This window comes from Alosa pseudoharengus, unplaced genomic scaffold (assembly GCF_046254945.1).
Source record: "Alosa pseudoharengus isolate Yale_2024_CS ecotype anadromous, Long Island Sound unplaced genomic scaffold, YU_APseudo_1.1 YU_APseudo_1.1_scf_22, whole genome shotgun sequence".
In the NCBI taxonomy this organism is placed as follows: domain Eukaryota; kingdom Metazoa; phylum Chordata; class Actinopteri; order Clupeiformes; family Clupeidae; genus Alosa; species Alosa pseudoharengus.
This window is the reverse complement of record NW_027468680.1, coordinates 24,327,771-24,350,270: the sequence shown is the minus strand read 5'-3', so window position 1 is coordinate 24,350,270 and position 22,500 is coordinate 24,327,771. Positions and strand designations below refer to the sequence as shown.

At 43.0% G+C, this 22,500-nt stretch overlaps 2 protein-coding genes across 9 annotated transcripts in view; one reads left to right on the top strand and one right to left on the bottom strand.

Moving 5' to 3' along the window:
* The window catches only part of alk (ALK receptor tyrosine kinase), a 51,485-nt gene extending 47,985 nt beyond the window's left edge, over window positions 1–3,500 (top strand). Inside the window, exons 24-25 of the mRNA XM_076299793.1 lie at window positions 289–379; window positions 627–3,500. Coding sequence (XP_076155908.1) covers window positions 289–379; window positions 627–1,679 — 1,144 coding nt within the window. The 3' untranslated portion in view covers window positions 1,680–3,500. The remainder of the gene's footprint in view (window positions 1–288; window positions 380–626) is intronic.
* A 159-nt stretch (window positions 3,501–3,659) lies between these two features.
* LOC143138938 (CAP-Gly domain-containing linker protein 4) overlaps window positions 3,660–22,500 on the bottom strand; it is a 38,418-nt gene continuing 19,577 nt past the window's right edge. For 6 of the 8 annotated variants that reach the window (XM_076299429.1, XM_076299432.1, XM_076299433.1 and 3 more), the window contains 8 exons: window positions 22,172–22,303; window positions 16,169–16,240; window positions 14,822–15,019; window positions 13,945–14,079; window positions 8,633–8,756; window positions 6,179–6,243; window positions 5,993–6,068; window positions 3,660–5,371 (listed from right to left, as the gene is read on the bottom strand). In XM_076299429.1, coding sequence (XP_076155544.1) covers window positions 4,969–5,371; window positions 5,993–6,068; window positions 6,179–6,243; window positions 8,633–8,756; window positions 13,945–14,079; window positions 14,822–15,019; window positions 16,169–16,240; window positions 22,172–22,303 — 1,205 coding nt within the window. In that variant the 3' untranslated portion in view covers window positions 3,660–4,968. The remainder of the gene's footprint in view (window positions 5,372–5,992; window positions 6,069–6,178; window positions 6,244–8,632; window positions 8,757–13,944; window positions 14,080–14,821; window positions 15,020–16,168; window positions 16,241–22,171; window positions 22,304–22,500) is intronic. The other 2 variants (XR_012990305.1, XM_076299431.1) reach the window with 2 other exon arrangements.

The window sequence follows — 22,500 nt, the reverse complement described above, 5'->3', positions numbered from 1 at the left end:
AATTTACATTTACACTCTTCAGCATTGCTTTGTTCACAGGACCAGGAATTATCATTGTATGGGTTGTTTTAATTATGCATTTCAAATCACAATGGTAATTACATCTAGGGCTGATGCAATCACTTTTGGGCTGGTTAGCTATTGTGTATTTACATTCAGTTAACACTCATAAAATCACTCATTGATACCTAAAAACGGTGTGTGTGTGTGTGTGTGTGTGGGGGTGTGTGTGTGTGTGTGTGTGTGTGTATGTGTGTGTGTGTGTGTGTGTGTGTGTTTTATGACCAGGTATCGGATAATGACACAAAGCTGGCAGCATCAACCCGAAGACCGACCAAATTTCTGCACCATCCTTGAGAGGATTGACTTCTGCTTGCAGGTACTGGGTCTAGTGAATTATTTAGAGCAGAAAACCTATCTAGGAAAGAAATCCTTTAGTGAGTTTGTCCTTGAAATGTTTATAAGCTCTTTTCTGTTGGATGTACAGGCTGCATTATGTTTGTGGAGTACGTATAGAGTTTTAAAAAGATTTTGGTTCTCGTTGCATCTATTTTATTTCTCATTCCTACATTTCTACGGAAAGAAAACATGGCGCTGAAGTGCAACCTCTGATTCACTCTTTGCAGGACCCCGAGGTAGTGACCGCGCCTCTGGCTGTGGAGTACGGTCCCATCTCTGAAGAGGAGGAGCGCGTAGCCTTGCATCCAGATGACCCCTCCAACCCGTCCCTGCTGGTGGCTGCCCAGGGCCCGCCGGAGGGAGCCGAGACCCCACCCAACCACTGTGAGGAGGCCAGGAAGATGGGCGAAGCCCTGCTGCTGCCCGGACACCACCTGTCCGAGCCCAAGCCGGCCACGGTCCTGACCTCTCCTGCCCAGCCTCCGACCAAACAGCATGTCCCACTCTCCCACATTACCCTGTGCTCCAACACCACCGCGTCCTCCGTGGGTCAGTCCACCATGACGTCCACCCCAGACGGAGGCCACGTCAACCTGGCCTTTACCCAGATGCACCCGACCGAGAAGGACAGTCGCAACGGGAAGCCCACCAACCTGTGGAACCCCACCTACGGCTCCTGGTTCCTGCAGCAGCAGAGGCAGCAACAACAACAGCAGCAGCAGCAGCAGCAGAGGCAGGCGAACAGTGGGCGGGTGCCTGGAGAAGGTCAGGAGCACACGGGCAGGACAGTGGCCGACCCGCTGGGCCTGCAGCATCAGCACAAGCAGCAGCAGATTCAGTTCCTTCAGCAGCAGCAGCAGCAGCAGCAGCAACAGCAACAACAGCAGCAGCAGCAGCAGCAGATCCAGTTCCATCAGCAGCAACAGGGTCTCTGCCGGCCCCTGCTGCCTCCTCCCCCTCCCCCTGGCATGACCCAGACTCCTCTGCTCCTGGATTCGGCCGCCCTGCCCCCAGTGCCGCTCTACAGACTGCGCCGCTTCCCCTGTGGCAACATCGGCTACGGGTACCAGGAGCAGGGCCTGCCCATGGAGTCGCCTATGCCCATGCCCCTGGCAGTGCCCACGCCGCAGCCCCCACCTCCTCTCCCTGGAGCGCAGAGACCCCTCTCTCTCGGCCGCACAGGGAACCCCGAGGAAAGCCGCCCACTCCTGGTCACCAAGGGGACGGTGCAAGACTCCAGGTTGCCCACGATGGAGGGGCACAATGCCACTGTACTTTAACAGCCTACCCCCCTCCCCTCATCACAGTCCTAGGTCAAAGGTCAATCATCCTGTGCCAACACTGTGCCGTTGCCGAGAGGGTTGTTCTGTTCTGCTTGCCCATCTCAATTCCCCTACTCCCTGACCTGAGACCTGTAAACCCGTGAAGCCGTGTTCAGCCCTTTTTCTATCCACTTAAAAAGATTATCTAGATCAGACTGTTCACTGGTAAGGGATAAGGGCAATGCCAATGGCTATGTGGAATTTTTCTTTTTCTTTTTTTTAATCAGTGTCGTTATTTTATGATTAATAATCAGGTCTGATGATGACACACAGCTGGTGGCTTTCTGTATCACTCCCTTCTGGAGCTCTGTTAGATTGAAAGTCGGGGGGTCAGGACATTTTTATTTTAAAGAAGGACCAATCACATGCGCTCACTTTCACTAGGATGCGACCTGCTCATCTCAAGACTGCAGGATGCCAGAGGCACTTTTATCTTTGAGAAAAAGATGTGTTTGTTTGTTGATATTTGCTTGCTTGCTTGTTTATTTATGCATTTGTTTATTTATTATTTGGAAGCTCTGTAAATTATTAATGGTAGCATTCCATATTTTTTTAGCTCTGTTGGGTTAAAAATGTAAGTCCAACATTAAATTGAATTAAAACACTTCTAAAGGGGCACTGCTGAATGGACGGGTTGAGTGGAAAACTACAGCAAGCTTTTTCCAGTATGTTGAACATGTATCTTGATACTAAGAGTGGGTCCATATCGGCCCTGTTTCTAAAGAGTGTATTTTTGTGTACAAGTGATCATTGAAAATGGATGGATATCAAAACAGTCATATTTTCATGAAATTCAACTTATGTAAATAGAAAGCATTGAAAAGATGTCAATTACTTTTGCTTGGATCTTGGTTGTTCTGTCTCAAGCAGTTGAGTAAGCATTCTTGCCAGAGGCACACTTTATGAAACCATTACCTGTACTAATGTCTAAAATATCTGTCTTTTCCAACAGCCTAATTTTGACATTGTTGTGTAGTTACCCTTTAAGTGTGTTTTAATATATCAGATATTGAGCTTACATATTTTTCATAATTTCTATCGAAGAGAAACTATTGAATAATTGAATGTTTTCCTTAAAATGGAAATAATATATATATAAATAAGATTTGTAACTGTCTGTTAAAAAGCTATGTCCCAATGCAGTAATTCACCTGTGTCTGTTGAACATAACAAAAATACCATTCCAGGAAGTGGTATCAGCCCTAAATCAAGAGATAAGGCCTCAGCAAATTTTTCAATGTACTATTAAACTGGATGGTCTGTATCGCTAATTCAACCTTTCAAATTCTCATCTCCCTGACATAAATAGTTCCAGCACTTTCTCAATATTTATTCCTCAATCTCTCTGACAATTTTGTCACCTGTGTGTGATTGACACATTACACATTTATTACATTTCGTCAGTGGGAATTAAGGTCTTGACCATCAGTACGCAGCAGATGTAATAAAGAGAAAGGATACTACGCATCTCTGCCAGGACATTCAGTTTATTACACAGAAACACTTGTGTTGGACGTATGAGATTACCTTCTGTGATAATGGGTCATTAATAAAGGCTTTGAGAGAAAATAATAGATGGATTTTATGTACAGGTGATGCAAGCAGCCATTCCATCATTTACTTTTCTTATTGGTTTATTAATTAATTCTCCAGGTGAATGGAGAGCATGTTTGCATTTTCAAGTTTATTTTAAGCCATCTCCTATTGGGACAGAGCTGCCCTTGTAAAATTTGTATAGTAATTAAACTATTGTACTATGTCTCTGGTAAAACCATGTAAGTTGACCCTCATTGGTGAGAAAACTAATAAATTGCTCTATAAAATCTACTGCTTGGTTAAAAAAACATTACCTCAAACTAGCTTGTGAAATTATAACTACTACTACTACAAGCCATAACAAATATTGTGTCCAGACAACACAGACAAATGCAGACAGTGTGCTGGGAAAAGATAGTTTATTTATTTGTGATATTTCTTACAAACACCCTTTTTACAATATGAGAAATAACACCTCCAAATGTTCCATTGCCTTGGACTTAATTTCTTGCAACTGATGATGACATACAAACAAGACAAAAATAAAAATCATAACAGACCCACTTCTTTACAATATTACTGAATTGTAAAAACCACAACACACCAACATTCCATCTTTACCCTGCAAAATACCCTAAACGTATGGACGCAAAGATACCCAACATTCAACACTGATACAAATGAAACCATGGGAACCCATCCCCTCCCCCACGCCCCCCCACCAGAGAAGGTGGCAGGATCTTAATCAAGCCCATTCAAACCTCACTTTAACTGTTACGTTCCAAGTTATGACGTCTTCACAAGCCATTCTAACTAAAGCAAGCCAATGAGCTCATTCGATGACTTGAGAAGCGTCACAGTAGCCACACTCACACACATTTTCGGACTTTTCTGAAGCATCGCCTGCTTGTTGGAGAAGAGCAGAGAAGATGATGATGATGGTCAGCGATGTGTGTTCAGGAATGTTTTAGCAATGTTAAAGTGCTATGTAATGACCTACCCTATTGGCCAATATTGTCATCTTCACAAGTGCAAGAATTTGGTAAACCCACATAAAATATACAGTCATGGACACTGATGCATCACTTAAATTGAAGGCAATGCTACTATTAACAGAGTTCAAGACTATCCAAAAACACTCCGTCATCAGTGTAAAAATATACCCTTTTCTGTGCAGAAACCCCGTACATTCATGTATTGCCTCTCCAATTCCTTAGTGTTCAACTCATCAACATTCAAAACCATCGTCTTGGACTCCGAGGTTTCTGTTCTCTTCAATAAAGTGCTTAGCTTCATTCTCATATGCACTAAATCATTGACCTCATTTCACTCTGAAATGAGAGAAAAATCAAGTCAACTCATTTTGATCAGTTCATTTTCAAGAATTGTCATGCTATCTTTCAGAAAGTAAAGTTAATTCCTAGTGTAAATACTAAAATAGGAACCCCAAGGGCATTATTGCACAGGCACATACCTGAAGATAGGGGAACCGTTTTAATCTTTAAAGAAACTTCATTTCCACTGTAGTCTGTTAATAGGTAGTGCTCGGTTTCCTTAGTGCTATTCTATCAGGAATGTCTCGCCATGTTAGTCAGTAACAGCACAGAAAGACAATGATGAAGGGCTCACACAGAAGTTCACATCAAAACAAAAGGAGAGCATACTACAGTGCAAGGCCTTGCTCTAGCGGACGATGGTGGACAAGACTGGCTCAGCTGGACTCATCCATGAGCTTGGCACCACTGATGCCCCGGTACGTGATGCGGCTGGGACGCACCAGCACACCGTAGCCTGACCGGCAGCTGAAGTAGCGGCGGCCGTCCACAGAGCCGTCGTTCTTGCCCCGAGGACTGCGCAGCTCCAGCCCCAGCCACATGCCCGGGGCAAAGTCAGCGGTGCCCACGTAGCGAATGGTGCCCATCTCACTGGCACTGCTCAGCAGGACCTGCATGCCCACGTGGAGTTTGACCATCTTGTCTGAGTTGGAGGAGGTGGTGGTGGTGTTGGTGGTGGTGGTGGCACCTCCGGTGCTGCTTGGGCGACGGCCTGAGGCCTCCATACCATAGCCAGCACTCGCTGTGCTCCAGCGACGTCTAACACTGCTTGAGCGGTTCCTGTGAAATGAACAAGTACGGCAGAACAAAAAAGGACAAAAAGCAGAGAGACAGGGAAGGGTCATTAAATAGACCAAGACCAATTAAAATAGACAGAAAAAGAAAAACATCTTTCAATTTATATGAATTATAAACAGATGATCCAATAGGTCTTCACACAGCACAATGTAAACACAAATTAGTAATTGCATCACTCAATGACTATGTTTACATGGACAGTAATATTCTGATATCAACCCGATTAAAGACAATATTCTTAATAAGGCACCATCGTGTAAACAGCATTTTCTCATTACTTTAACCCCAATACGGCCATAATGGGAATGCACAATTATCGAGTGGAAACATGGAGTGTTCCAATCTAGGTCACAGTATTTAGATATGCATGACCTTTTGAAGTTTTGGCAGAATTCTGTGACACATACCTATGGACAGGTAAGTCCTGTAATGTGAATTATTTGTTATTCACTGGACTACAATCTGTAACAAACATGAATGAAATATTTTAACAGCTAACTAATGTAAACACCGTAATCTAAATATTGTCTTACTTAGAATAAGATCAATGGTCAGATTATTGCTGTCCAATGTAAACACAGCCGGTGATGTAAAGCTGAATACCTGCTGACTGGACTTTTACGATTTTGTTCCTTAGGTGTGGAGATGGCTGTTGATGTACTGAAACTCCGGCGTATTCCTGTACGGATGCAGCAAAATAAATACCAACAGAGAAGGCATCTTCATTTAATTTTACATGACTTTCAAGCCTGTTAAAAAGTGAAAGTGAAGTCAAAGAGAGAAGCTCACCTGTCGTCGGGTGACTGAGTCGAGAGGAGGACAGCTCAGACAAGCAGTCCACCGAGCCGTGAATCCTGATTGAAAAGGGAGGACAGGCGCTTAGAGTCAGTGTCATTTCCACCAACAGGAAGTTGTTGTCATAACCACTACATGTGGAGAAGGCTTATTTTCAGTTGTTGTGTCAGATATGCAACAAACGTGAGTGAATGATCTGTCTTATTTACAAATGTTGAGAATGGAGATCTGAATAGTTTTGAGAGCACTTAAGCAAAGTAGGTTGACAAAGTCAAAAACTAAAAAGGTTTATGGAGAGAGAGAGAGAAAGAGAAAGAGAGAGAAAAACAAAGACACTGAGAAACTACTGGACTTGATTTATCCAATTTTCTTTTCAGTTTCAGAAAAACAAACACATTTCCTTTTTTTCCTTCTACTTCTTCCTTCAGGTAGCTCATTTGTTGTTGTTGTTGTGGAGCCAGGTGTGTTTTAACCTGCCGCTATTGTTAATGTAATTTGTGTCTACACGGACCCGGTTGGTTGTTGGACCTAGTGAATCACCACGTTACGATGTAAAAGGTTTTATGGTTTTAAGTGTTAAAATTGTTATTATTGGGTAAACAACGTTTTCATTGTTGGAGTGAACATGTAAGGAGCAGAATATAACAGAAGTTGCCGTTACAACACAGCTAACACTCCACCGGAAACACATACGCTACCTGAAGAGTTTTTTGTGCATAAGGTCTATTTAAAACAAATCTCCAAAGGAACAAATGGGAAAGAGTAGTAAAAACACAGTCCTGCACTCAGGACAGAATGAGGGGAACTGAGAAGAAAGGCCATCTAAAAACAATGGATGGGGGAGCTGTGGTGCAGCTGGCTACAGCGCCCGTACCATATATGGGTCCAAGTGCCCATGGGGACCTGGGTTTAAGTCTGACCCGGGTCATTTCCCAATCCCGCCCCATCTCTCTCTCCCACTCACTTCCTGTCAAAAATAGAGTCAAAAGCCCCCAAAAAATATACTTTGAAAAGAAATAGTGGAGGAGCACTGGAGAGTAGCTCAAAGCACCTCAGGTGAGCCAGGATGAAAAGACGTTGGACCGCATGAGTGACAAGACGTGACGTGAGGGCACCACCTCAGAGTGAAGCACATAAATATAAACACAGACTCAAGGAAAGCGGGAGATTAAAAAACAGGCGTCGCTTGTCATTGCGATGACAAGCGACAGAATAAGGAGAGAATACTGGCATAGGAAATTAAAAACTATGGGGCCTGAGTTTACATTGAGTTGGTGCTTAGTGTGCTGTTCTTCTCTAACACTGTGATGCTGTGCTAGTTTACATTGAGTTGGTGCTTAGTGTGCTGTTCTTCTCTAACACTGTGATGCTGTGCTAGTTTACATTGAGATGGTGCTTAGTGTGCTGTTCTTCTCTAACACTGTGATGCTGTGCTAGTTTACATTGAGTTGGTGCTTAATGTGCTGTCCTTCTCTAACACGGTGATGCTGTGCTAGTTTACATTGAGATGGTGCTTAGTGTGCTGTCCTTCTCTAACACGGTGATGCTGTGCTAGTTTACATTGAGATGGTGCTTAGTGTGCTGTCCTTCTCGAACACGGTGATGCTGTGCTAGTTTACATTGAGATGGTGCTTAGTGTGCTGTCCTTCTCTAACACGGTGATGCTGTGCTAGTTTACATTGAGATGGTGCTTAGTGTGCTGTCCTTCTCTAACACGGTGATGCTGTGCTAGTTTACATTGAGATGGTGCTTAGTGTGCTGTCCTTCTCTAACACGGTGATGCTGTGCTAGTTTACATTGAGATGGTGCTTAGTGTGCTGTCCTTCTCTAACACTGTGATGCTGTGCTAGTTTACATTGAGATGGTGCTTAGTGGGCTGTCCTTCTCTAACACTGTGATGCTGTGCTAGTTTACATTGAGATGGTGCTTAGTGTGCTGTCCTTCTCTAACACTGTGATGCTGTGCTAGTTTACATTGAGATGGTGCTTAGTGTGCTGTCCTTCTCTAACACTGTGATGCTGTGCTAGTTTACATTGAGATGGTGCTTAGTGTGCTGTCCTTCTCTAACACTGTGATGCTGTGCTAGTTTACATTGAGATGGTGCTTAGTGTGCTGTCCTTCTCTAACACTGTGATGCTGTGCTAGCCTCTTTCTGCTCTCCCCCCTGGGCTTGAGAAGTTCCTTGTGAATGTAACGCCGTCATACAGAATCATTCATCATTTTTAAATGACACCATTTTTTACAACTGAAATTCAACCATAAGCTTTCATTTACTCTTTAAATGTGCTGCCTTGCAATACAGCCCAATATTCTTTTTTCCCCACCACATTACCATGAAATACACACAGATGGCAAACTAAAAACATTTACAATTTTCAAAGACCATCAGGTGAAAACAATTTTGTTCGGAGTGATTGTTGAAGTGAGTTGAATGGACAGAAGACATACCTCTGCACGCGTGACGGAGGAGCAAAGACCCCATGCTTTGAGGGACACTTGAAGTACCTCACACCTCCAACAGAGCCGTCGTTCTTTCCGCTTGGTTTGTCCAATTCAATGCCCAACCAAAACCCTGACAACACAAATGTTCAATCAAATTCAAACTTGTGAAACTCTCCGTTAAATCTTGCAGAGATACAGGCAAGTAGCCATGCACAAAAGGTGGTGCTCAAATGAGCTCTTCAAGGAAAGTAATGAGCTCAAAGACAGGAATGATTGCAGAGTATTTCAACAGCGCAGTGCACTCAACTCAAAACGCCAGCGTGGCTACAGCAATCAGCGACAGAAGAGCCAGGGACTGCATAAGTGGGCATGAACCTTCAGAGAGAGGGCATGAAAGGACTGAACTAACATTTGAGAAGAAGAGGCTGGACACATTCGTCTCCTGGCCGCAGTCTCTTGAAGAGAACTACCTACAGTATTTAAGTTGACTCCCGTCACGAAATATTAATTTAAATCAAAGCTTGTTGGATAGCAACATCATGTCAGGAGACTTTATTTCAAGCTGGTAGTCAGGGATCTGGTATATAAAACCATTATGTAATGACAAAAAGAATGATGCCTAACCAGAGATCACACAGTCCTCAAGGCTATTCACTGTACACAATCCTCAAGGCTATTCACTGTACACAATCCTCAAGGCTATACACTGTACACTGACAACTTTGGTAAGATGGCAAGACCCCAGCTCTCCTTTAGCCTACAGCCTAAAACCTGGAATGGTATTTAAGAAAAGCACAAACATGGACGCTTTGATTCCACACACACACAGGGCCAACCCCAAAGTGAGCTCTGAGGACTAAGGACTAAAGACTCACAGACTTAATTGATCTAAGGTGCTAAGTGAGTGAGTGTGTGAGACCACATGGGCTCATATAGGTATAAATGGGATTGGGACAGCACTTCACGATGTTTAATAACAAAGACATTGCATTACCCACGCTTTGAACTGTGGGTAATTCCCTTTGGTGAAGTCTGCACCGATGCAGACTCACAGAAAGGGCTCGTAAGTGTGTACTCAAACCCTCACACCCTTTGAAATTCGACATTGAGACAGCCCTAAGCCCTTACGAATTTCGCGAGAACGCGCACCAGAGTCTGTGAGTCCGGACTTTGGGATTTAACCCCCCCACACACACACACACACACACAATTGTCTGCATTTACTGCATTCCCTGCGGGACCTTTGAAAGTTCAGTGAAAATCTGCTCAGCACAAAGAAACGCATACATCAGCACCCTCCCAGTATCTCTCTAAGGTGATAAGCAAGTCTTGCACAGCTCTAGCTCATAGACATAGTTAGGTCCACTCAGACAGTAGAAAAAAAAGGATGGTAAAAAAAGAAGCCAACATCTTACCATTAGTTATTTTGGGAACATCTCATGCTCTACGGCCAATGTTTTAGTGTGTGCTTTACACCACATCACATCTTCTCTGAACTGCTGAGTTGAACTCCTTTTATGCACGTTTCGAGGAGGTTCACGGCTCACGCAATACCACCAACGTCAGCTGCGTTGAGGAGCAGCTTAGTCAGAGATGAGTATGTGACCTCCGTGTCAGAGGACGAGGTTCAGAATGCTTTGAAACGAGTTAACATCAGGAAGGCAGTCGGCCCTGACGGCATCTCTGGTTGCGTGTGGAGATCCTGTGCTGATCAGCTGTCTGGAGTGTTTATATCTACTGTATCTCAATGACTCTTTAGCTCAGTCAGTGGTCCAGACTTGTTTTAAACAATCAGTTATAGTCCCTGTGCCAAAAAATAACAAGCCCTCATACCTGAACGACTATCAACCTGTAGCCCTCACATCACTTGTGAGTGAGAGTCTGAGAGACTTATTAAAAACATAATCTGCTCCTCCATCCCCAACACTATTGACCCACTGCAATTTGCTTACCGATCTAATAGATCTACTGAGGATGCCATCTCTCATGTCCTTCATACCACCCGCATATTGACAGTGGAAAAGGGAATTATGTGAGGCTGCTGTTTATTGATTATAGTTCAGCTTTCAACACTATTGCTCCTCACATGCTGGACTCTAAGATCTTGGACTAAACACCTCCCTCTGTGACTGGGTTTTGAACTTTCTTACTGGCAGACCCCAGGTAGTGAGAATGGGCCAGCTCACCTCTAACTCCATTATTCTGAACACAGGAGCTCCACAGGGCTGTGTCTTGAGTCCACTGCTCTACTCTCTCTACACTTATGACTGTGTGTCATCTCATAGCTCCACTTCCATCATTAAGTTTGCTGATGATACAGTAGTCCTGGGCCTCATCTCCAACAACAATGAGACTGCCTTCTTGGAAGAGGTGAAAAAGCTGATTGCCTGGTGTCAGGCAAACTGTCTCCAGCTGAATGTCTTCAAAACCAAAGAGCTAACTGAAGACTTCAGAAGGAGGCAGCAGCAGACTTACACCCCTCTCTTGATTGATGGAATATACAGGTAGAGAGAGTTAGTGGTTTTAAATAAATGGGAGTACATCTCTGAGGACCTGACCTGGGCTACTCACATCCAAGCTCAGGTTAAAAAGGCCAGACAACGAAGCCACTAAAATCATAAAGGACTCCACCCATCCCAGTAACTGCCTGTTCAGTTTGTTGAAGTCAGACAAGTGCTTCTGCAGTTTGATGGCCAAAACTGAGAGACTAAGAAAAGGCTATTTCCCTCAGGCCATTAGACTCCTCAACATGGACATGCCTACTCTAATGAATTCCTTGGACTCTATCCCATTTGAATAACATTATTATTATTATTATTATTATTATTATTATTATTATTATTATTATTATTCATGTCACTTTATTTTTATTTAATTATTTATTATTAACTTCTGTTTTTAATCTTGTATCGGTTTTACTTAGATTCTTTCTATTTAACACAGTCATGAAGCTAACCAGGCTTACATTTCACTACTTGTTATATACTGTTATAACTGTGTATGTGATGAATAAATCTCTCTGAATCTGAACACCAGGACCCCAAAAGGGATATTTCTGTCTGCAGTTTTCGCTCACCTAAACTAGACATGTTCATTTTAAAAGCCTGTTGAAAATCTTTTTCATTAATTCTTTCTGGCCCACATTGTAATGAACTAAAGGTCTTACAGAGTAAAGATACTGCAATGGAGACATGATGTGATAAATAATACAACTGAAAAACCTGGGCCCAAAGCTATGAAAAATACCAAATACTATGAGCTAAATGAAAGAAATGGATATTAATGTTTTCTTTCTCTATTTGGCTTATTTCTTACTTCTTATCTGACAAAAACTGTAATTTATTTTGACAAACTAGACATTTATTAAAGTTATTGGCTCTCTACAAATAGAAAATTGTGGTCATCAGCTGAGGGAAAATGTATTGCAGCATGAAATCTAAAAATCACTAAGACATGACTCCATTCTTGGCAGAATTTGAAGGTGACTGTGTAGGTCAAGAATATCAATAAAACTGCTTTCTCTCCAAATTTTTTTCTCTGACTCAAGTCACTGCATTTCTGGCTTCATTGACTCAAAAAATCTTGAACTGATAGTTACTTTTTCATTTACAGCAAGCCAGTGACCAGAAAAAGAAAATCCAATAATATGAAGGTAATCAGAGTGAGTAAATTAAAAACTAAACTAAAGCTATTTTGGCACGGTAATCAACATTGTGTTATCATGACAGATACCATTTGAACAATGTTGTGGGTTGTCTGGGTGGGAAATGTCGTACATAACAAATCTAAGCAAAAGTGCCGAGATGCTGCCATCTAAATATAGGAAAATCCCCAAATGCAAATCTGAGAGCAGAGAGATAGGTAGACGTTACCTTGCCTAGAAAAACAGATCTATAAAACTACATTAAATGACACTGACGCTGTTGGGTCCATCATGCACCATGTTCCTAACAAGCTGGTATTTATAGAATAAAATCATAAAATTCTCAGATGGCTCCAAGAGAATCCACATTTATCTTTAAATGAACCCACTTTGTTCTGCCCATGGACATAATGACATAAGGAATCTCTGGAACCACAACCAAATGTAATGTAAAGTAATGTGATATTTTTCTTTTAATTCTAAATAACTATTCTTATAATTCTTGCATGGTATTCATCTTTTTGCTATGTGTTATGTGTGTGATATTCATATAGTTCTTATATCTTGTGTCTCATAATTAGAAGTTCTCAAAGAAGGATTTGTGTACTCTGTCAGTTACACATCAAAGGGCCACTCTTAGTTCCTCTATATTCTCTGTGTCACCAGATAAAGTGTCTTTTCCAAATAATCAGTGACTGCAGCATGACGCTGTCAGTGTGTTCACATCTCATCACATCAGCGCAGGGCTGGCTCTGCTGCATGACAGTGTGATCCACAATACACTTTTTCATTATTTCCATTCATCAGCTGGTTTGGTTAACAGTAGCCTGGGTGCACATGGCTTCTGTTACTTCACTATTTCTGTTTGTGTCAGTCCTCCATATTTATTCACTTTTTCTTCAGTTTCAGTTGCCACGTCTTCACCGGTTATAGGTATCGAGTCTGAAGCCAAATTAGTTGAGTCTATTGATAAATAGAAGAAGAGCACCTGGTCTATTGAAATCCCCATGGCAGGAGAGTAGGGAGGCTGTGTTTTCTGCAAGATACCCACAATGTTGCGTTCATTGTTGCTGCGAGCGATTTGGAGTCAAAGCAGCGCTTTGCACCTGATACTTTTTGTTTTTTAATACTTTTGTTTGTTAATAATAACATGTTTTTTTTCCACACCTTACATTCATTGCCACTCCTATGTTTCCATTTCCCCTGACGAAGAGGCTCCTTATCAACATGCAGCTTAACATCTCCCTCGACGATGCTTAAACTAGACACTGTTTCCCCATTAAATTAGAGATGTGGGTGAATCTTCACATAAAATCTGTCTGCTCTCCCTTGATGCACATGATTGTTAATAAATCCATGCTCCTGGTTTATCAAGCATTGCCTGGCTGAGTCTCCATTTATCTGTTGTATTAGAAAATCACCATCAAGGGACATGCGAGTTCATATTTGACTTGAACTGCAAGATGAAAATATGATATGAAAAATGACATTTCATATGTGATGTGATGTTTGTAATAAGTTGCTATGACCGCCCAAAGACTCTGAAGCTGATGCAATTCTTGACGTCTGCATGGTAAGCATCAGCAAAACTTCTGCTGAAGACACACAGCCCCATGGCTCGTCCAATTCTCAGGATATAAATTGTGTAGGCCTTTGTGTAGGCCGGATGACTCACCGGGGGCAAAGCTGGTCTTGCCACAGAATCGCACCACTCCCGTCCTCTGGCCCACCACCAGCACCCTCTCCCCCAGGTGGAACTCAGGGCCCTCGCCCAGCAGGCCTCCGCTCAAGGGCATCCAGCTACTCGGTCCTGATGGGAGGGAAGAAAGAGGAGCCGGAGACCCATAGACAGGAGAATGAATGACATACTGCAATCTGTCTGACTGTTGCCATGCCAACAGTGATGCTATGCTATGCACTGTGTATCGTGTTAAAACATCCTTCTCTGTTGGAGCTTTTCCATTGTGGACAATGCAAAACACCACTTCTGAAAGGGCCCCTCTGCTGCCTACTGAGAAATTAAATGTGCTTGTTATCATAGCATATTAGATGATGAGGAGAGGTTAGTTAGATGTGTGATTAGATGATGAGAGGTTTGTTAGATGTGTGATTAGATGATGAGGAGAGGTTAGTTAGATGTGTAATTAGATGATGTGGAGAGGTTAGTTAGATGTGTGATTAGATGATGAGGAGAGGTTAGTTAGATGTGTGATTAGATGATGAGGAGAGGTTAGTTAGGGAGAGGTTAGTTAGATGTGTGATTAGATGATGTGGAGAGGTTAGTTAGATGTGTGATTAGATGATGTGGAGAGGTTAGTTAGATGTGTGATAGAAATTATGCCTAAAACATCACTATCAGTCTGTCTACCTCTTGCTCACAAAAACTTTTGGTACTCTCCAAAAACAAAACGTTTAATATCCTCAAATACTGAACACACAACAGTACCCAGTTCCATGCTTGAACAGGAACATATACGAACAACTAGTCTGGCATGGTCCCGTGGTGGCCTAATGTGTGGCATTGTGCTGAGTGCATGGTTGTGGTGAATCACCAGTGTGGGGTGCCGTGCTCAGGGACTGGCGAGGCTGCCGGTGAGATGGAGGCTGAGGGCTTCTGCGACCAAGGGACTGGCGCTCCTGCCGAGGCCGCAGAGGTGGACGTTGCCATGGAAATGGCCGAGACCGCATTGCTGAGCCATATCTGGAGTCCAGAGACGATGAGGAAGAGGAGCAACTTCTGGACAGAGCACCTGGGGAACATTTGGAAGAGAAAGAAGGAATGAGCTCAAAGCACTATGGAGGTCAAAAGTGTCATGAAAAACAACTAACTCTATACAAAACAACTAGGCAACACACTGCATCAAATTTGCACTATGGAGGTCAAAAGTGTCATGAAAAACAACTAACTCTATAAAAAAACAACTAGGCAACACACTGCATCAAATTTGCACTATGGAGGTCAAAAGTGTCATGAAAAACAACTAACTCTATACACAACAGCTAGGCAATACACTGCATCTAATTTGCACTACAGAGCCACAAATGTCCAAGAATAATTAGAAAGCAATTAGAAAGCAAAGCCAGACACAGGCAGGTACGACAGCTAGTAGATTTATCTAAAACATTACTTAACACACCACAGCACCTTTTACAATCCTACAATAATTCCCTGGATATGTCCCTGGGCTCTTTGCTGCCTTTACCCAGTTTCCCCCTCACAGATCTATTTACCGTAGTGTACCGCTACTAAAGACACATCGCAACTCAGATGAAATGGCTCTGAGTACATCAAGTCTGAGCATGTGTTTTTTATTGGTAAATAATTTGGGTAGGAATCCACCTAAACATTCACATTCACATTCACAGCCGTACATCAGCCAGAGGGTCAGTTTTGGAGAAATACATATTGCTGTGAAAGGACCTTCACTGGTACGATAGGCAGCACAGAGCCATGACTACAGGGAGAGTAACACCAGAGATCGCCCCTCCGAAAGAGAGAATATAAAAACAAAGAATCGTGTAATAATGAGGGAACATTCATTAGGTTGCACACAGGCCAGTCATGCCTCTCTGGAACTAATGCACTGAGCTAAATCATTCATTAGTTCCACATTCTTATTTGTGCTAATTGAAGCAAAATACTAGTGAGGAGATTTATTTTCTTGGATTTGGACTGCCTAAATACAGCTGACCATTACAAAGTACGATACAAAATAATGTGCTCTGTGTTTTCGTTACGCACAATTTGATCTTTCTTCTCCACAACATCGCCTCCACAAAACATAACAACATAAAATGGCAGCTACTGCAAATTACAGGATTTTATATTTGCCAAACAGTTGGTAGCATTATGTTCAGATCATTCAGGTCATTTCAACACCCCACATTCCTTTCAGTACCTGTTTGAGATTCTGGAGACTCAACTTTGTCTTCATCAGTAGAAGTGTCTTTTAGCTTAATAGCTGCTAAACCTTTTTCACAACCCACGCACACAAACACACAAAACAAAGACATGTGATGAGACTAACACAAAGTCCGACAGGATGGCAAAACACATCAAATGGAAACAAAGATGAAAAGTTGACTACCCGAGAGGGAAAACAACAAACTAAAAAGAGCCATGACAAATCTACCGACAAACAGGGAGTTGTCAGATGTAGGCCTAGCAAATGAAAATGGAATCTGTTGAAAGCTGCGACTGGGGCTGGAGTTCACTGGTAGTAAAACATTTGCTAAACTTAGCTAAGGACGTGCTACCTACCCACACATTTGTGGATATTTCTTCTTACACTTTGCGCCCTAGTCTTAAAGCAGAGAACTACTGGCTAAGACAGCAGTGCATGTGCACTGTTATACAAAGAGTAAATACTTCAGTCAGAGAGAGGTGAATGGCAATGGTCAATGGTCAAAGGCTTTAAATGGCCAAAGGTAAAGCTGACCAAAAGCATTGCCAAACAATCTAAACTGAAAAAGTAGGATGAGATTACAACATAAGAACATGGAAATATAGCTTCAGATATGCCAGAAATGTTTTAAAAGGAATTAATAGTGCTGCTGTTTTTCTGTTGTTCGACACAATTCAATTCTTTGACACGTAACTGTAACTTGTCTGCAGAAACATGTTTTATCCACATCCCTTTGAACTAGATATACTGATGATCTGGGATATCCCAGTGAAGGGCAGTGAAGAACCTGATGCCCAACATGCAAGAAGAGCAGTAACCAATAACCTACATCAGGGGTTTTCAACCAGTGGTCCGCGGACATTGCTGGTGGTCCCTGACCATAGATCCAGTAATGTAGTTGCAATGTGGGAATCAGTATTTTATTCAGTGGTGCTCCTGGCGTTAGGTAATTAGTCAGAATGGTGGTCCCTGGTTCACAATCAGTTGAAAACCCCTGACCTACATAGTAGAGCTTAGATTGGGCCCAAAAAATCAAGCCCGACCCTACCCGACCCGGCCCGACACATTAACTGTAATTATGAGCCCGAGCCCGATTTAAACCCGACATTTTTTAAATATGTGGGCCATTATAACTGACGTTCTCAACTACAATTCCGAGCTGTTTGAGCTACAGAAATCCGTTTAGAGGACATTGAGAGGACAAAAGAGGACATTGAAGGCTGGTTATCATTATTTCTGCCATGGCAAGCCTGCTTCATGTTCATCTTAAAGTATTTTTGCTGTCATAGGTGAACATCGTGCGCACTTAATGCACGCAACAAAGCATACCTGACAAATGCATACCTCAGACTTTTCTCCAAACTTCCTCGAAGTTATTTCTCCTGTTTTCATTTTTTTTCTTTACATCTTCAAGCTTCACGTTGCACTTAAGCTACACAATAGGCTACAGCACAGCAGGCCTGGTGTGATGTGTGCGAGTGGAGAAGCTGCGCGTGACACGTGTTGCGCAGATGACATTACAATTGACATTTTGTAACTCTGAGCCTAACTTGTATAACTTTGTATACACTTGTTACTTAGGCCTACTTTGATAAATATAAAATATTTCTGAGTCTGACTATGGCATAGCTTTAGCTCCCCACCCAAGTAGGCTAATGATTAGGGAAAAAAAAGAAAAGCAAGCTTGATCAAGGACCCGGCCCGGCCCGGCCCGAGGATAGTGGCTGGAAATATCGGCCCGACCCGGCCCGAGGCTCGGGCTCGGGCAGATAATCTAAACTCTACTAAATAGGGACTGTATAAGACATGGGAGATTTAGAGCCCCATGACCAACCTGAATACAATCTTTTTCTGAGGCCAATACATTATATACTGTAGTAGAACATGTGCTGGTATGATTCTGGCTTTTCTTTTCTGCCTTTTTTCTGTAGTCTAATTAACCTACAATATGTTCATAGAAATGAGACATGTATTATATGTATATTAGATTACATTGGTTTCAATGCGTTGAACCTTTTGAAACAAACTGGATGTTAAAGGGACACCAGGCAAGCCTGATGCTTTTTCTCTACAAAACTCCCCCTCGCTCGGTCTGAAGCTCTTTTCCTTTTCTTTGCATCTTCTGTCAAGGGTTTTCGCTGCTTTTTCGCCGGCTCTGCCATTATACACACGTTTGCAACAATCGTTTCGTTAGCCTGCCTCTGTGCTGTGGATGCAGGATGTAAACTGATCCTGCATCGGTCGGCGGGTACGATACACTGAACTTGCAAGCCGACTTACGAAGATGAGTAATTAACACGAAAACGTTGCCTGGTGTCCCTTTAACTTCAAGTATATTCAACATACATTAATTGCATTAACCCTTAACACAGATGTGCTCTTGCTTCCTGCTTGCTCGTACAGAAATATATAATGCACCAGTTCCAAATAAGGGAATGTGATATTTTTTGCCGGTGTGATAAATCTGACGTGGGCAGTAATTGTTTGTGATAGGCGCATTTACATGTTCCCTTTCAGGAAAGAATGTGTCACAACTCATCTGGGCAGAATAGCCTGCTTTCAGCCAAGTCTCCACCGCCAAGCTAAGGCTGTGTGTGAGAAACCCATTAGAGAACTTGGTCCTCAAATTACTTCAGAGAAAAAAAACAGCAATGGCTATTTCAGGGGAGTAATGTTCAATTAACTAAATCACTGACACAAGAGAAACCAGGCTAGGACTGAGCAGTTGCTCGGACTTTTTGGCTTAGCAACGTTCTTTGGTTGTCTTAAAAGAATTCACAAAAACCTTTATGTATCACATAAATTAGTTTAACTCTACATATAAAAAGTACATCAATGGCAATTTTATGATGCAACTCAATGTAACTCTAATGCTCTTTAGACCATGGGCTAATGAAAGTGCAGTACAAATCCCATGGAAAGCTTTCTGATTATATTCATAAGCTTCACTGCAACTGTTACCCAATTTACATGTCTCTCTTGTCTAAAACACAAGTCACAATCCCTCACATTCCCTACCCCACAGGCATAAGCGGAGGGAGCGGGGGGGGCAGGGGGGGCGGTCGCTCCGGGCCCACGACCGCAAAGGGGGCCCACTTTTGGCCAAATCTATCTTGATTAATTGTTATATTTACCGATGCTTATTTGTACTGATTGCTGGGGGAAAATAATAATGAAAAATGTTAGGCCTACTAAAGATGCCACTGGTCCGTAGAGTGCGCTCACACTGGGAGTTCGTCTGTCATGCTGCAAATTAAATAGCCCGCACTCTCCCTCTCGCTACACTGTTGCGTTTTAAAAGCGAAACTGATCCCCACAACCGGTCTGGGTTTGCAGAAGTAGCCTATGCTACAGGCTGCATTTATTAGCCTACAGAAAATCAGCGACATAGCATGTAGGTCTAGTCTACACTGTGCCTACACTGTGCACTTGACGCGACAACAGCAGTCACTATCAGGCGCGCCAGCAGGAATGAATGGTAAGCGCACCATCTACCCCTCAGCGCGCGCAACAAAACATTGAAAGGCTTAATATTTGTCAGTTTCCCGGTTTCGTTCGTGCATTGGTCACCTAAAAAGTAGCCTACTGTAGTACAAAATCCATATGCAATATACAACAACAACGCCTAATAACGACCTATTCATTTGGACAACTTTATACGGCCCTATAAAGGGTAAAGTTACCTTTAGTTTTGTTCTAGTTTACCGTTGTGTATGGCTTTAAACAGCGTTCGTGCTTTAACATCAGTAAACATTATTCAGTATAACCCAGATGTAATGCTAACGTTTTGACAAGCATTTTGCCTACCTTGTTCATCTGAAAAAACTCCTCTAGTTTTGCTGCCTCCATCCTTGCTACCTCCACCCTTTCATTGTTTCCAAAAAACGTTTTATATCCATGATAGCCTTGAAGTCTTGAGTTAGTGAATTAGCTTAACATTGTGTGTTGATAACAGGCAACCATAGTAAAAGAAAGCAACAAGTAGCCTAGCCCAACGTCTGTAATTGCTGCGTGCGTTTGTTAGGCTATTATTCCCTCTCCTGCTCACATTAAAGTTGATTTTGACAACGTGTTTACAAATGTTAAAGAAAATTGTAAATAGCCTATTGTCGAGCAGTTAATGGGATACTGCACAGTTGTGAAGCAGTTGGGAAGTTATGGTGGGCTAACTTTGTGTGAACACACACAGGGAACATTCTCTCTCGTTGACTTGCCTGATGGTACGCACAGTGCGTACGGCCGTAGGCCTACACCTGCAGGCGCGCCTTCACTACAGTTCGCATCGTCGCAGGCCTAAGCTGCCCCGATGCACAGACTAAACGGTAGGCTAGGTCATCAGGACATAAACCAAATGCCTCAGCCTCCAATAAGCACAATATGAAGTGGACTAAATAAAAACATGAATTTGGATTAAACACTGACAGTATAGGGGCCCACTAAAGATCGTCGCACCCCCTATAGTGAACCATTAGCTCCGCCCCTGCCCACAGGTTATTCATTTTAAAACAAAATTAAATATGTTAAACAGCTGAATTATCACCACACACTGGGAAAATCAGGCCTTGAGGTCTTAGTCTAGTTATTATGGGTTATGAATGAGAAGCAATGGAATGTCCTTCTTCAAAGATTATCTTCCAGCTGTGCTCTGAGAATAATATCTAGATATTCAATTTAAGGTCCAACCCAGAGGCTAGACAGGAGGTATATGCTACAGGTAGAACATGCATCTACACACCTAGAGATGCTCACACACATACAGATGTGCCCTCTCTCTATCTACACACACACACAGATGTGCTCTCTTTCTATCTGGGTCTGTGTCTCTCTCACACACACACAAACACACAGCACCCCCTCCCCTCACACACACCCACAGAACTCACACACACACACACACACACACACACACACACACACACACACACACACACACACACTTTCTCTAACTCCCTTCTCCTCTCGCTGTTCCTCTCCTGATAAATTGCTACCTGGCTATAAGACGTTGTTATTAAACCCATTTAATTAGACAATCAATCAATGGGATTCGCAGAATACTTCAGCTCCCTTTTGGCTTCTCCATTCCCATCACATCGGACACAAAGAAAACACCCAAGGGCATGGAACAGGCTAGAGGACCAGCCGCTTGGGCTGTGCCTTTCCCCCAGCAGACAGGCACACATCTGGGGAACGTCAGGGTAAGACACGGCACCCGCATCAAAGCTCCAAGGTCCGCAGGGCGCAGAATGAGTCACAAAAGGTGCGACTGAGCTGTCTGTCATCGCTCCCATGCAAATCCAAAGGTTCTGAGCACGACTCCCGAGCACCCTACAGATACCTGCTATCTCCCTTTCTCTCTCGGAGAGCGAGAGCTTGTGTCTGAACCGGTCTTGCAGTCATTAGGGCTCACTTTGCCAAACTCTTTTTTTTACAGGCTGACAGACATCATAAAGTGTAGAGCCATCAGCTGCCAGGAGCATAAAAATGATGAGAAAGGTGCATCGTAAAGGAGGAAAAGAGGAGACTCCCAGCGGCAGGGTTGCTAGAGAAAGGCAGAGCCATCATGTGTAGCATTTAAAAGCCAGAAGTCTAAGTTTAGGGGGAGCAGGCCGTCAAGCACATGAGTGGTGAAAGCTCAGAAATCAAATGCTGCCTAGAATGCTGCACTTTGTACTCAGACACATACATACAGTACATACATACATACATACATACATACATACATACATACATACATAAATAAATAAATAAATAAAGACTTTAAAATGGAGGCAATCCTATCTTACAGTCTCCAGGTGTGTGCCAGACAAACCTCTGCCAGGACTTTCCAAAATAAAGGAGACAGGAATAACTCCAGCTCTTCCCTGCGTGCCAACCACTCTCCGCCCCCTGGGGCGTCATCAACACCTGTTTGAAAAGAAGTCAGCGACGCGCTCCAGGATGGGGGGGGGAACTGTTGAGAGATCAGACGGATGGAGAATAAAAGTGTGTGCGGCTCACCTGTGTTGACCTTAGAGGTGACGTGAGACACGTCCAAGAGACGCGGGGGCCGGACAGGTGTGGAGCTTAGCCGGGGCCGAACCCTGGGTCGCTCGGAGGGCTTGCTGATCTTCGAGAGGGGAGCGAAGATGCCTGAGGGAGTGGGGTAGGGCATTCATGAGACAATGAGGAAATGAAGTGAATGACAAGACATTCAAGTTCAGCATGTAACATTGTTCTTGAACAATTATGAATGAACATCACCTTCATCAAATCCAACACCTAACTTTAAACATAAATTGTAGTAAATATATAACATAAATTGTAGTTAACAGAGTGTCAACAGACAG